The sequence below is a fragment of the Monodelphis domestica genome, chromosome 3, assembly GCF_027887165.1.
Source record: "Monodelphis domestica isolate mMonDom1 chromosome 3, mMonDom1.pri, whole genome shotgun sequence".
In the NCBI taxonomy this organism is placed as follows: Eukaryota; Metazoa; Chordata; class Mammalia; order Didelphimorphia; family Didelphidae; genus Monodelphis; species Monodelphis domestica.
Window position 1 is genome coordinate 328,012,750 of NC_077229.1, and position 16,870 is coordinate 328,029,619.

At 33.8% G+C, this 16,870-nt stretch overlaps 1 protein-coding gene across 2 annotated transcripts in view; it reads right to left on the minus strand.

Annotated features, from left to right (window-relative positions):
* The window catches only part of LOC100027707 (protein DDI1 homolog 2-like), a 23,567-nt gene extending 8,240 nt beyond the window's left edge, over positions 1-15,327 (minus strand). For both annotated transcript variants that reach the window (XR_008917751.1, XM_056824119.1), the window contains exon 1: positions 13,835-15,327. Coding sequence is in view for 1 of the 2 variants with exons in the window: in XM_056824119.1 (XP_056680097.1) it covers positions 13,871-14,998 (1,128 nt within the window). In the remaining variant the exon portion in view is untranslated. The remainder of the gene's footprint in view (positions 1-13,834) is intronic.
* Between the last annotated feature and the right edge of the window lie 1,543 nt (positions 15,328-16,870).

Sequence of the window (16,870 nt, forward strand, 5' to 3'; positions counted from 1 at the left end):
ATAAAATTATTTATAACTAAACTAATGGTTGGTTACAGTTGACTCAGTGAATCAATAGGAATCAGTTTGCCAAGTTTAATTCATACCACAGAGAAGCAAGAGAGCCAAAGTGATTTAAGTCTTGAGTTCACTGTGTCATACCCTCCTTGACATCACTTTATTTTTTAACCATCTTCCAATAGACCGTATAAGATGTATAGGAGTTGATAGTTTTGGTGGCTGAATTTATATACAGAATCTCTTGCTGAACTGGCCAATAATTAGGTTTGAAAATAGATCTAAGTTGTATAATTGCTGATAATAAAATGAAAATATTTCCATATTATCCCCAAAACATGCATCCTAATAATTATATATATATACATATATATAATCTAGAGTTATATACCTGAAAACTATGTACTCATAACAACACTTTATATACATATATTACAATATAATAGATTGCCTTCTTTGTTGATTACCATAGCATTAATAAAGTTTGTTCATTGATTTAAGAATTGAATCAAGATAAAATTATTTTTTGGTTAAAGTTTATATGTATTCTTGTTTAATTTATAATTAGTAAGTAATTACATGATGAGGAGAATTAATTTACTGGGTAGTTATATAATTATGTATATCCTGTTCATATAAAGACAAGACTATAGAATATTCATTATGAGATTTAGTATTGAAAGAACTTGAAATATGCATAAATGTTCACGTACCTTATTATTTTCTTTAGTAAAGCTTTTTTAAAATTAGTAGGTTTTTTTTGGTAGTGCATATTCTTGACATATCACAACTTTAAAAAGAATAGGAAATCCTTTGTTGTTTTGCTAAAATTACACATTCTTTGTAATATGGTAACACTGTAACAATTCCTGTGAATATTCCCTAAGAAAGCAAAGGATAACAAATTTGGAGCTACATCTAGGTCCAGAGATCTTTTTCAAAATAAATTACCTTAAAATATTACCACATTGTTTATCATCACACTGTATCAAAGGGTTAAGAAATGAAACATGTGGGCAGGTATGTCCATTCTGATGCTATTTATAGAAGTCTGAACTCTCAAATGATTCCTAGTAATCTTTCATATTGACTGCTCAAAAGTTATATAAGGTTGGGCATCTGCTACTCGAAGGAAATTGCATGAAGTGTGTTGGTTTTATTTTTACAGTTGCACCAAAGATTGCCTCATCAGAATTCTGAACCACTACCATAGGAGGAAGCATTGGAGAAGAGTACCTAGAAACATGAGAAGAGGAGTTAAAAGAAGATCAATGGAAGGGGGAAATGGTTCTTAAGTGTAAAGTGGACACATAAACTCTCATTCAAACTATCTAATGTCAAGTAACTAGCATGGGTCAAGTTCTTCAGCTCCACAGAAAGTAGAATCAGCAGACAAGCATCAAATGGGAGATAGAAAGTATATACAAAATCATAGTGAGTGTTTACATTGCCATCTAAAAATCCCTTTTTCAGTTTTTCTATAGGGCTGAACCAGTCATACTCTGCATGTAAAACAGAGAAAGAATTAAGTCCCCTATTTGAAAGAGATTACTGTTCAGTGGGTTCATAGTATTTAAAACTTGTTGTTAGAATGGTCAGTTCTATCTATTATCTAAAGGGGTTTACATTTTTCTTTTCTCTTTATGAAGCTGGAATACCAATTCACATCTCTGTCTGAGGACATGCCTCTAACTACAATTCTGACATCAACATCACTGAATAATTTTGAGAGGGAAAATGAATGGCAAACTAGTCATGCACAAAACCAGTGCTTGCTTCTGTATATTTCACATTGAATAAGCACAAAACAGCACTTACCATTCCTTTTGACCTACTGCTGGAGTAAGTATGGAATTGAATTTGGTTACCTGTTTCTCAATTTGTGTGAGAACATAATGGAATTTTACAGAATTTGAGGTAAAGTTCATTAAGTGGTCCCATTTTCTTTTGTAAACATGATACTCCAATGATGTAAATAGGCTTTTAAGGAGGGCATTGGGAAAAATATGTTAGCCTAAAGGTTACATCTTATTCATGGTAAATAAATATACTTAATGCTCATTTTAGTGGTATTGAACATACTTTGCTCTTTAAAAAATACATTTAAAAATCCTTCTATGGTTTTGTTTCTGTGCACATAGCTTAAAAATATGTGATTAGTTATTCCCTAGAAACAAGTATCTGAAATATTCTTTTCCATTAAGCCAGAATCTTGCTCCAACTATAACATGAAGAAAATTGCGATTCAGTATCTACCACCCTTCCTAACTCCCATAGTTACTGTTAGTAATGCCATCTAAAAATCTAATACTAGAGTGTTTTTTTTCTTTAAAAGTAATTCAAATAAACAAATGTTATATGGCTATAAAGGCATAGGGAGAAGAAATCCCAGGGGAAGTTCACTATCATGGAAGGATAACTTCTCTATCCTTAATCTCTATCAACAAGTAACAAGAAGAGGGAAATCATAATTATTTTAGGTGCCTTGATAATTAATATTGATTTCTGTGACTAAATTGGTCATGTAGGAATCTCTATTAACCTTTATAATCAAAATGATTGGGTGAGCTATAGATTTATAATTCAGTGCACATAGAATTTATTTCAAAATTGCAAAAAAAAATGCCAATGAAGGTAAGTGAAAAGACTTTTCATATCTTAAACTTATTTGAAAATATTTGAGACTAAACATTCATTTTTAGGGTTAGTCAGTTATATGTAATCATTTCTAACCAATAAGCTTTAAATGTGACCTGCCTCTGTGGTGAAGGCAGAGTTAGTATATGTTTGATAAAAAGTATCTTTATATTTTCTTTATTAGTATATTGACTTAAATTGAAATGCTACAAAACAGTCAGTTCAGAAAGAAGTATTTTTAATATCCTAGACTGAATACATGAGGAAAAACAGAGTATTTCGTTATTTTCTAGCAAAGGAACCTGCTAACATGGAGTTTTTGTGAAGATGAATTAAGTAACTCATTTATTAAATACCTATTATAGATAGGTACTGAAGCATATGCAAATATAAATAATGTAAGTCCCTGCCCTTTAAGATCTAATAGTCTCACAGGAGAGATATGAAACATTTTAAAAGCTATATTATTAAATAAAATATAATAATTCAATTCAACAAACATTTACTAAGCAGATAATACGTCCAAAAAACCTGACATAACAAATAAAGTGCTCAGCTCTAAAAGACTAAAGAAAATTTGTGTCCATATCCTACCTCTGACATTTACTAGCTGTGAGACTCTAGGCAAGTCTCTGAATATCTTTCTATCTGTGCCTCAGACAACTCCTTAGGATTTATTTACTAAGTCATTGATGGATCACAATCTTTCTTTGTAGAGGATGATTTCACTCCATAGTTCCTCATACTGATGAAATCAGATTTTTGGTTTATTCAAACATATGGAATGCTAAGCACTGGAATACAAAGACGAAAGCCTATAGTCCTTGCTTTCAAGAAGAACGAATGTAGTAAATAAGTAGCCATAATACAAATTAGGATGTTATATGTTTGTAGGAATAGTACAAGAGATTTAAGGAAGGAGACAACCTTACTACTTTACAGTATTTGGAGTGAAAGTGAAACTGTGTGTTTACAAATTCTCAGGGAGTGAGTGGAAAATCATTCTACATCAGGTAGGACATGACACAAATGAAAACATGTACAATAAGTCCATGAGTATAAGACATAAAGCTGAAAAAGCCAAAGAGAGCACAGAATTCAACTCCCTCACCACCATGAGAAAACCAAATCCAACAGAGAGGAACATCCATGCTGAGAATGACATAGATAGTAAAGAAGAATATTTATTAAGACCCTGGATTTTTAACCTAAAACCAGTAAGCTTTTCAAAAACTTCTCTGGGTATTCTGTAAAACTTCTCTGGATATTCTCAGTGATGATGGTGTGCCCAAGTTATTCTGAAATACAGAGTATGTGAAGAGGAATATTGCGAGATTTAGCATGTTAACCAAAAAATGGAAATCTTCAATTTTCAATTCAATTCAAAAGTTCAATTAGAACTTTATTAGTAGTAACAGGAATCCATTTCAGAATTTTAAGTCATGAAATGATGGTTACAGGTCTACAAAAGGAAAGCTGGAAAAGTGACAAGATAGTAAAGGAAGTAGTCATGTTGAAACATAGTTCCATTATTTACTTAATGTAGTAATGTGCTATGATAAAATAACATCCATATTAAAAGCAAAAATGTGTCAAACACTGGCCTATTCAAATTCTTTTTTTTTCTCTTTTTCAATGAAATTCCTTGTGTCTTCCGAATTTAATTCCTTAACTCAAAAATTTTAAATGTTTCATTTAACAAATATATGTGCACACACAAATTAACTAGGCAGGACTTTTTGCTTCAACGATCTTTCTTTTGAGACATTTTGAAAGCAAAAAAGAATGTGTTCTGGGTCATTTAATGACTAACATGATGGAAAACAAGATGGAAAACAAGTTCTCTCTAATTCTAAAAGAAAAACATATAAGTTAAAGATGAATTAATTGTAATTGGATCCTTATATTGGAAAATCAACAAGCTAAAATTTTTCTTTTCTTTTCTTTCTTTATTTAAAAATTTAATTTAAATAAACAATAGAGAATGTTATTTTATAAGGTACTCATTCAGCATCCTTTCCTCATTAGCCCTCATATTCTGGCAGGACCTACAAACTGATCCATCAATTTGCACTTGGGACTCAGACAGCCATCTACTGAAGTCTCTGCCAGTATACCTATCCAATATTTCCAACAATGCTTTGTTTTATCAAGCAACAAACATTGCCATCTCTGTAATCACATGAGGAAGATAGGAGAGAGGGAATATAGGAGAGAGAAAATCTCTTCTTCCTAATATAACCCAAAGGTTAGGGAATTCTAAACCTACAGAAACTCTGATGGGTACATGGCAATAAAATGGCAAAAAAGCAGTAGATAGTGACCCAGCTCAGTGAACTAAAGAATGGAGAGAACTGGGGCAGAGGGCTGGCTTATATGATTATACCAAGCCTGAAGGAAAAGAGACTGGAATCCAGCTGAATGTAGTCCTTTCACTCCAGAATCTTCTTTGGTAGGGATGTAAAGATGAGAGAAAAGTATATTCTCCGATGTAAGGGGGGGTAACAGAAAATTTTGTGATTCAGTCCTGGGAATAGACCATCAGCATTTCACAGATTGGTTCAAAAGACAAATAACAATCTGGAGAAAAGTTAAAAGTGAATAAATACAAAATTTATAAATGATATTGCAGAGATACTTAGTGGAATGGAAAAATTTTTAACTTGTGCTGATGAGTCTTTCTAAAGAAGCAAAGGAGAGAACAATTCATTGGGAATAAACATAATGGAGTAAACTACAATTTGGAAAAGAAGTAAAAAGCAATAATATTAAAATAACATGATCTTTACATACCAAAAGGCTACTGATCTCAAAGACAGGATGCATAGAGACAACTTAAGGATCACTATTCTCTCAGAAGAACATGACAAATTGAAAAACTTAAATATAATGATGTAGGAAATAAAACAATATAACTCCCCCAGAACTTGTGAATACAGAAAACAAAACACCATTTGAAAGAATTGAGAGATTGCCTCCAGAAACAAAAGGGAATTAGCATCTGTTAAGGGCACTCTCTGTTCCAGGAATTGTGCTAAACATTGTACAAATATTATTTCATTTGAAACTCAAAACTACCTTAAGAGGTAGGCAATATTGGTATTATTCCCATTTTATAAGTGAAGAAATTGGAGCAGAGTTTAAAATAATTATCCGGGGTCATAACTGTTAAATGTATAAGGTCAAATTCCGGTCTTCCTTACTCCAATCCTAATGCTTTATCTATCCACTAAACCAACTTACTCCCTTTATAGAATAAAATAAAGAAAGAACATATGCTTCAAACTTAATGAAGCATATCTGTTCAACTTAATAATTTGAATTATAAAACAACACATTCTTTAAACACTCAGGTAAAAGGGGCTTTCAATTGCAAAGGAAAGAAAAGTTTAAACAACACAGCATATTCTCTATGCACCAAAAAATATAGAAGGAATGGAATAATATATTCTGAAAAGTAAAGGAGCTCAAGATATAAGCTAAATTGACATGCCCTGCAAACAGAATCTAATCATTAACTTTTAAAAAGATGTTTAATAAAAAAGAAGCTTTGAAACATAACTGCAAATTAAAAATTAAAAAGAAAAATCATGATTAAATGATTCAATTGGAAAGATCTCAAGCATAAACATAAGAAAGGTAAATACAACTACTAAAGAAAAAGTTATGAAATAAATGATCAAATCTCTAATGACTATTAAAATAAAAAGGAAATTAAAACACCTATTTAGGATTAAACAGTAGCAACAACAGAAAAAACATTAAGAGATGCATTTTTAAACTGTAAAAGTTAATAAAGATGAAAAAAAGTTGAATTTAAATAAATTAGAGAAGTGATGGTAGAGATGCAGGACTAAAACATTATGGCTTAAAATCCATGATAAATCAACATATTTTGCAGGGTGTACTAAAAGGGAAAAGGAAGGTGGGGGAATAGAAGAGAATTAATAATATATCCAAATAATGTCCAAAAGAGAACACTGAAGGTAAGCTAATTTATGTAATTTCTCAAGAAGTAAAGAAACTGAAGAGAATTGGAGAGATAGCAAAGGAAAACAATGAAATAGACAATGGGTTGGTCTCAACCCAGTAAGAAGAGGTAATCTCACTGAAATGTTCTTCCACTGGAAATAAGTATATTCTATAATGGCAGATGGAAATACAACATAGGGTCCAATTTGAAGCACTGGAACACAGAGATTAATTCCTCTGAGAGAGTGCTATGACTTCATGGGTAGCAAGCTGCCAGAGAAGTGAGGAAATAAGAACTACTGGGGACAACTGTCATCCAGAAGAATGAGAGAACAAGGACAAGAAAATTCCCATGACAAATAGAAAAGAAATGATATTGTAGGACGATGAGGGGAAGACCATAAAATTGGATGTTACTATTTGAGACTTAAGGAAATTAGTAGCAGAAGGCAATATTTCTATCCTCATGATACCCTACAAGAACCAACACTTCTAAGAATAAGTACTTAGGGAGGAGAAAAAGTCAAGATTTACAGGGTAATAACAGAAGTTACTTAGAAGAGAAACTCAAACTGGTATTTTAGTGTCATGAGGAATACAGAAACTAAAAAAAGAAATAGAAAATAAAATATAACAAATCAAAGAATAAAAAAAGTTAAAAAGATAAAAAAGAAATGAATAAAACTAGGTACAAAACTTACTTTTTAAAGAAAAAGATGCAGAAAACAATCCCAAAAATCACATCTTTATCTAACCAATATCATACCAATAAAAGCAATGGATATCAATCAAAATTTTAATAAAATCCTATCAAACTATATTCATTCATCCAAGAAATCATTCATTATTCTCAAATTGGCTTTATTCTAGGGAAGTAAAGATGATTCAACATTAGGAAGACAATCAACATAATTAATTATACTAAAAACAAAAACAATTCAAACAAAATTATCAATAGATGAAGACAATGATTTTTATGAAGGCATTTATAGTTTAAAATTAATTTACAATTAAAAAGAAATACAAAGCACATAGATGAATTTGAATATCCTAAAAGATATCTACAGATACTATTTTAGACAGTATTCATCTAAAATCAAAAGCAAATATCATAGGCAATGAGGATATATTTTAAAATTCCCAAACAAATACAGGAGTAAAGCAAGGGTAGCCACTGTCCTCACTATTACTTGATATAATTCTTAAAATATTATCAATATCAATAAAACAAAAGAGAGAAAGATAGAAATAGAAAATGAGGAGATTAAACTCTCCCTGTTTAATGATGACATGATTTTACTTGGAAAATAAGCAAAGAAAGTAAAAAAAATAATTTCAGTAATTTGCAGGTTATAAAAAAATCACAAAAAACAATTGAATTTCTATATAATAATGAAACCAAAGACAAATTATTAGAAGATGAAATTATAGTTAATATAATTTTTAAATACATGAAATACTTGGGATTTGATCTCCAAAATCACATTCAGTACTTTCATAGATTCAGATAAAAAGTACTCCTTAAATAAAGACCATTTTAAATAAGATGAGAAAGATTCAGTGCTTTTATGGGCTCTGTTGATAAAAATAACAATATTATAAAATTTCAAGTTTTAATGTCATACCAATCACACTATCAAAGGGGTACTTTACAGAACTTGATTAAATTAATACCAAAGTTTAGATGGAGTTATAAAACGTCTATGGAAATAAGACAATAAAGATATTTAAAAGAAGGGATAATAATGGTGAAATAATGTTTCTTGACCTCAAAGTAAATTACAAAGCAACATTCAATCAAAATCACTTGGTATTTTTTATTAGAGAATTAGTCAATTTTTAATAGACTAGTCAAAGGAGAATAGAAAATAAATCTAACTTAGAACCCAATGTTTGATAAACCTGGAAAGAGAAGTAATTTAAGAAATAGCTCCTTATTTCATAAGAACATCTGTGAAAACTAGGAAGCAGTCTAATAGAAATAAAGCTAAGACAAATACCTTAAACCATATTATACAAATAAATTCAAAATAGATATGTAACCTGAATTTTTAGGAATATAATCACTAAAAATTAGAAGAGAATTATTTATCACGGACACCTATGAAAAGATGAATTCTTAAAGAATAAAGGCAAATATAAAAATAAAATCAATAACTTTTGTTACATGTATTTGAAAAGCTTTTGCACAAACAAAATAAATGTATCTAGCATAATAATAAAAACATTTAAATAGAATAAAAATGTCTTAAGTGAGTCTAGTGTCCAAAATATATAGGTAATAGAAATGTATAAGAACATTGCAATAGATGAATGGTTCAAGGATTTGAAAGAACATTTGTCAAAAAGAATTGTAACCCATGAACAACCATACAATATAATACCCTAAATCACTAAGAGAAATGAAAATCAAAATACTCCTGCTGATTCACCTCACATACAGAAAATTGGAAAAGATGACAAAAGAGGACGTTTTGGAGGGTTTTTGAAAGAAAGGAACATAAATGCATTATTGATGGTGTTGGAACTTGATACAATCATTTTGGAAAGCAATTTGGAATTGTGGAAATAAACTTACTAAAATACCCATAGACGTTTATCTAAAGCTTCCCAAGAAAATCCTTAGGAAAAAATTGCCCTGAACACAAAAGCCTCAAGAATGGTAGTGTGCTCTAAAACACCATACCTGCTTCCAGCTGTTGCAGCTATTACTGACCAGAGAACCCATTGCAGAGAAGTGACTTTTGTTCCTCATTATCACCATTATCAGCTTGGCAATTTGTGATAGTGGTGACCAACTATCATCCATAGGCAGATAGACACAGTTGTAGCATCCCCTAGACATGTTTCCAGGCCAGCTGTCATAAGCCATCATCCTTGGAAGCAGTTCTTGTGAAAAAGGAGTCAACCATTCCCACAAACTACCAAACCACCAGCTGAAGCAGCAAAGTGTTCTGATGAATAGACAGAAGGCAATATGTATGAGGCACATCAAACCACCATTAGCACCACCTTAATCATTAAACCCTGGACCAAGATCCTGAACCAAAAACTTTTAAAATTGTAATTGCTATTGAAACAAAGCTAGTTGTATGTCCAACTCCATCATACTGGAAAACAAGTTGTTTTTTCATTATTAAAAATGTTTTTCCCCTAAAGAAAATTAGTCTCCCCCTCTTCTTTGCAGAAGTGGGGCAATTAGGTGTGGAGATTTGGAAATTGTCAGGTTTGATTGATCTGTTAAGGTTTGCTGAAACATTTTTCCTATTTATTTTTTATTCTTTGTTACCAGGTTTCATTTGCTGGTAGAGAAGGCAGAATGCACAAAATGTAAAAATAAAACTTCTTTTAAGGAAATTTGGGAGAGTGTGGTATGATACGTGTAGCACTGGTTATGAACTTAGAAAATGTGGGAATGGATCAAAGCTCTTCCACTTAATATCTGTGAAATTTTTGGAAAGTCACTTATCTTCACTGAGGCTCAGATTCCTCATCTGCAAATGAGAGTCTTGCACTACTTGTTTTCTGACATCCTTTCTAGCTGTAGATCTGTGAAGCTTAAATATCAAATTGAAAATGATTGACAAGGGTAAACAAGCATTAGCAAAAATTTTGGGATGCAGCTAAAGTAGCCCTCTAGAAGATATGGAGGCAATATTAATATTTGAATATATGTTAAAATAGAAAAATAAGAGGTCAATTCAATTTTAAAGATTAGAAAATAATCAGTTGATGAAGAAGAAAAGGATTATCCTCTTCTTACTCCTACTATGTTTTTTAATGTAACCCAGATGACTGGGGGGGGGGGCATTAACATTATATTTCTGATTCAAAATGAACTAAAATCTTAATCTTTTCCCCACCACCAAATTCCTTAATCCTACACTTGTGAAATGTCTTTCTTTGGATTCAAGGGGGATTTTACACTTTTTGAAAGTTATTTTAAAAAACTAGTTGAAACAATATGTTCAAATAACACTAATAACCAAAGAAATATAAAATAACTGAGGTACAGTTTTATATTGAGCACATTGATAAAAGTGATAAAATAAGTCAAAATTAAATATTGGCAAAGGTGTGGGAAAACAAGTATGCTAATTTACTATTGGTGAAGGTGTAAATTGATTCATCCATTTTGGAAAGGAATATAACAAAGAATAAGAGAAATACTGGTTGAATTTGTAAAGTAGAAGAAAGAGAATAATAAAAGCCAACTTCAAAGATTTTTTACCACATGTGATTAAAATGTTGTGATTAACAAAAAGCCCATAGCAATACAGTGGGCTACCATATGAAATGTCAGAAAGATGTGTACATCTCCAGAGATTTTTAATACCTGCTTTAAAATATATAATCTCAATAACTTATTCCAAAATAATTTGTTTTAGGAAATAATTCATTTTAGGAAAGTAATCATTGTTTTATTAATTTCCTCAAAGCACAAGCCTAGTATTGATATGTTTTAATGGTTAACTACGAGAGAATCAATGAAAAATCTATTTAAATTGGACAAAAGTATACATATTCTGAAACTACCAGAAACTATTGTACTACTTTCTGCATGAAACATCTCTGTATCTCAGATGCTAGTGTTTCCTACCCAGAAAAGAGTCATTGTGTTGTTATTTTGTAGATACTTATATAGGCAATTTTGTCTCTTATAGAAAGTTCCTTGAGGGCAGGAACTACTTAACATTTTTTATCCCTAGTATATTGAAGGCATTTAATGTTTGTTAAATTTTAAATTTGTTTTAAAGTTAAGTTTAAGTTAAGTTTGTTAAAAAAAATAAAAAAACTGATTCTACTACAGACATTTCAGTTGGAGATATCCAGCATTATTATCATTTCCATATCAATTATTTCATCTTGGGTAAATTGATATGCTAGAGCACTAAAACCCATCTAGTTATTATTTTTGCCGCTTTCTTTCCATGCAGTGTTTTACTAGACAGCCAGGTTATACAAAATTAGTCCACCAATAATTATAATTTTAGGAGAATTTTCTTCATCTTAGAGGTAAAACTATTTTATTCCAGAATGTATCATCTTAATGAGAAAAGCTATCTTTTGGCATGTACTGCTAAGTTCCCCTCATCCCCACCATTTTTAATCAAAGGAAATAGACAAATTCATCAGAAGAGATCAAGAATTACCTTGGCCAAAAATTCTTAAACCCTTTAAAAAATTATATCTCAACAATTTATTTGCAGGTTGCTACATATATTTGATATATATATATATATACCTGTGTACACATACTTCATACACATATATTTGTCAAAGGAATAAGGACTAGTCAAGATCACCTTTTCCACTGTTATTTAGGAACTATGATATTCATTGCTAATAAAATAGGAAAAACAAGGTTTATATTTCTACAAACTCAGTGAAAAGCTCTGAAAGCAAACCAAAGACTCCAGTCATTTTCTATAGCAGGGGAAACCTGAAAGAACAGAGTATCTCTAGTGTATGAAAGGGGATGGTAGTTTCAGGATACGGGATTTCCTAATTTTAGGTATTCCTGTAAATAACTTTTGAGTATCTTGATAGAGGGTTATTATAAAGCCCAATGCCAAGGCCTCAGTTTGCTCATAAGTGTTGTGACATCCTACTAAATGGCTCCACATTGGGATGAAAAAACAGCATCTAAATTGCAGCTTAGTAGCTAATTAAATATTTCAGCAAAGTTTGGCAGGACAGAATTAACTCAATTATTGGATGTTCTAACTTTTAGATATCTTCTATAGAAGTTGCCAGGCTCAGGATTGGAACCTTCAGTGGTAACAGTTTCCAATTTCTACTCCAGCATCCAGTGATACTCCTGCTAAACTCTCTTATGTCACTGATACAGGTATCACTAAATAAAAACTCTTGTGAATTCTGTTCAATTGAAATGCCCTATGATGCTGGCTTTAGTTCTATTTCTCAGAAAGCTCCTTATTGAAAATGTTGTCTGTTAAGCTACTGTTTCCTAATGATGGGTGATTTCTTCAGATATATTTTCTTTAACTTTTTACAACTGAAAATCAGAAAATCATGAAGTTCCTTCAAAGTAGTTGTTACAAATAAACAAGTTATCTCTGCAGAAAATGGATACAGAGAGAGCTATAGGGTGCACAGAATTATCAATCACTAAATATTTAATGAGAAACATAAATATGGCATTTACCTGCTCCACACATCTCAACATTACTATCTGAAGAATGGTAAATCAGCAGTAAAAATGGGATTACTCAAAATTACAGAAAGTGAATTATGCTTTGATGCTTCTACTTCCTTCACACTGAAGTCAGACAAACGAGTATTCTTAACATTGGCGTTCTGATTTATTGCCAAGTTAAGCACAATAACCATCTAACACAATCTATATGTATTTCCATAGGTGTTTCTTAGGTGAGCTCTCAAGAGATGCTGAGAGTGGCATATTTTTCTCCTGAATACAGAAGGTCTACCCTTTGCAGCTCATTTCTTTTATCTGAAATGTGTTTTTGTTTGTTTGTTTGTTTTCTTCCTTTTTTATTGGACAGAGGAGAGGTTCTTCTATATTCTAGCTGAAAGCTCCAAGTTTAGTGTTACAATTTTACAGAGTCAACTGGCTCATTCTATTACTTGTGTTGTACATTCATTCATATTACTGAAAGCCATTTGCTTAACTCAGGCCCTGATATTCTGAACACAACCCCTTTTCACTTAGAAACATCTGTGAATCCTGCATCTGGAAAGCTGAGACAGACAAATTAGCTTTCTGTTCTGCAATAAGATAAACTTTGATGCCATAGGTGCTTTCCTGAGCAGGAGATAGTTTAGATTATCTGCACAGTTTCTCCCACCACCCCCTTGCCCCCAAAGAATTACATAAAAAGATAGCTGAACTTGGACTGGTTGCTGTCTGGTCTGACAGGGCTCTCTGGCAGAAGAGTGAGCATAAAGGTCCAGTAAAGGAAGGAGATATTCTCTTTTCACATGTTATCTGGAATTTAGCTAAAGCTCTAAAAGTCTTCACAGCCTTAGCTTCAACAATCTCTTGTAAACTGATTTGTATGAGCAATTTGAAACTGGGCCAGAGACAGTGATGAAGATTTGTTGGTTTACTGATTTTAGAACAGTCTTCAAGAATGGGCTGAATTGCTAGACCTACCTAAGGTTAGTAATGATAACACTGCCTGTGAGGTCATTTCTTTATCATTCTTTTCCATTCTAGGGACCCTTCCAAGTGTAACACACATACCCTATGAGCATCTTTGCTTCTGACATTTTGAATTCTCTAAAGCTTTTTGTAGAGCTTCTCTTCCATTCGCAGATCATCTTGTCCTGGATCGTATGCCAATCTTGCACATTCTGGGAGTTCCCTCTCTGGAAGGAATGCTGTGTGTGTGCCTGTTGTACCAATTACTAGTACATTTTTCTTGAGGTCAATGTTACATTGATGTCGCTTGAGCATATCCAAGCCCAGTAGCATATCCATGGGCTGTTCTTCTATTATGGAAAAAGAACATGCCAGAAAATCTCCTTCAATCTGAACCTGAGCTAGATGTACCCTACCAATAATCTTCTGGGTCCCAACCCCTTTAGCAATCCCTGCCCACCTTCGGTCCACAAGTCTCAATATATTACATCGTATTGCACAAGCTTGGCTCATAATAGTCATCTGGGCACCTGTATCAACAAAGGCTTTCACAGGATGTCCATTCACTTTGCAGTTGATATAGAGCATCACTACTTGGCCAAAGCTCTCAGGGGCCTCTTCCATTGCTATAGACATGTTTTCCTCAATGTTCTGTTGCCTGATGGCTTCTTCTATCTTGGCCTGTGCTTCAAGATCAAAGGGATCAGCGACATAGAGTCGAAACCTCTCCTCATCTCTGAGCGCTTGGTCTTCCTGTTGTTCTATCAAGACCCTAGTAAATTCCTCAAGATCCCCACTGAAAAGGGCTTCTGCCAGAGATGGGTTGCGCTCCCTGAGCACAGCCAATTCATGAGGGTTGGAAAGTAACATGTCTCGGAGTGCTGCTGGACTTTCTGCGACCTGCACCACATTTCCCGAAGAAAGGGGAGGCTGCATCTGGTGCGGGGAGCGGGACGTCCCTGATGGGCCCGGCACTGCTATACTGCTGAAGTCTATCCCTGTGAACTGACCTGGCGAGCCTGCCCTTTCATTCGCTTTCTGTCTTAAAATGACTACATCACCATCTTTCAGGCCATAGGATGCCAAAGATCTGTGGTTATCTTCCAGAGAGTTCTCTGCAAAGACAATGTGCGTCTCGTCCGCAGGGATGCCAGACTCCAGCTCGCAGAGCACGCGGAAGTTGTGGAGCTCAAAGTCCCGGTCAACCTGGAGGGAAAAGGTCATCTCAGTGGAGTCCCTCCGCACGCAGTACACAGTGAGCAGCATGCCCGGCCTCCCAGGCTTGGCCTCAAAGGGGTTGTGTCCCAGAAGGTCGTGGGGCCTCGCGCCCCCCACGGGACCCTTTCCTCAGTCAGTTGAGCATTCAAAGAGCAACTGTCATTGCCTCCAGGCTTTTGCCCTGGGGCAGCTGAGCCCTCTCCACTGGTAGGCAGGCTGAGCCACCAGGGCAACGAAAGATTGACAACTGTAAAGGAAAGGGTGAGGACAACAAGGGAGATGAAATCAAGCAGCCTCACTCAGGCTTCCCAGCTTGCCTTGTGCCGGGGTCCTGGAACTGAGCGAGGAGTTGGTGAAGACTCAGGGTGAGAATGTTGAACTTTTTTGCGTTCTAATTCCTTCCCATCTCTTACCTTAAGCTTGGTTCCAACCAAGTATGATAACTCTTATTCCTGGAGTTATAAGTTTGGCAAATCACTCTTCTCACACTGTCTTTGAGGTAGGGACAGGAAAGAGGCCCTGGGAAGTCACTCCTGCATCCCACCTGGCACAGCCCAGCCTCAGCCTCCATCAGTGGCCTTGGCCAGGCTCACCCCACCTGTAGGCTGTTCCGGGTCCACATGCAGGTGTAGCTGTTAACTCATTGTCTCCCCACTAAAATGTAAGCCCTTCGAGGACAGCACTGGTTTTTGTTTTTGCCTTTAGATTCATCACGTTTCACATCCCATATTTAAGAACTTATTATTTGTTTCGAATGACTGACTTTGTTCAGAGTCCCACAGTAGTAGCAGAGGCTGTGTATGAATTCAGGTAAAAGGGAAAGGGACAGCAGACACCAACTATTCTGGCACCTTGATTTTTTAGATGAGAAAACTGAGGCTTACTGAAAGTAACAGATTCACCAAAACAAAATCTCAGTGGTAGAATTTGAATCCCCTACTCTCAGATTCTAGTGTCTGCCCTCTTTTCTCTTAATTCCACAGTCTAATCTCTAGTCATCAAAAACAGCCCACCTCTTTTTAGTTTATTTAATCTCATTCTGGCATTTTAATGTTTGTTGACTTGAAATCAGTCTTTTACACATGTAATATTTGAAGAATGCAGATTAGAACTTTGGGAAATTAGGCTGTGTGACACAGATTTGTCCAGGAGGTCTTTGAAAGACATCTGCATTGTAGTATTCTGGAGAATATTTATATTGCATATGTGACAATATTAAAGCCTATCACAGCTTTTTGGCAGCTGTTCCAGATGCTACTCAGTCTTGGGTTTTAAGATTTCAAATAAGGGTTTAAGGGCAGTTGTCAAGATAATTTCCCTTCCAAGCATTTATTTGGTCAATTTAATTATTCTGGCCACTAAATTTAAAGTCTCTTTCCTACACTGGGTATAATTTCTTTCAAATTTAGTCAGAGTTTATGACACAGAATGGGGCTTCTCCGGACATCTGGAAATCTATGTGAGATCAAAGACTTAGCTCCAGTAGAAGAAGGATCACAAATCAAGATTAAAGATAAAAAAGAGGTCAAATGCACTAACACCTGTGAACATATTAATGTTAATCTTGTAGCTTCATAGTCTCTTGGCCTTCACCAGACCACTTACAGCATATTTGTGTTTACATGACTCTTCAATCCCACTCTCTGCTTGCTGATCACTGTTAAGCATTTCTGGCAAAAACATTAGTCTGAGTGTATGTGTGTTGATGTATTTGCATATGTATATTTTACTTCTGGAAGATTCATTACTTCTAAGAAAAATATAATTTTGCAAAAAGCCTTGTTGAATAATTTTATAAAAAATGTTTAATCATCCTAGAAACAAATTTTTATTTATGATGTAAACTAAACTGTTAGCTGATTATTAATATGTGGGGGTTTTTTCCCATTTAAAAAAGAATATCTTTTATTCATTTCATGA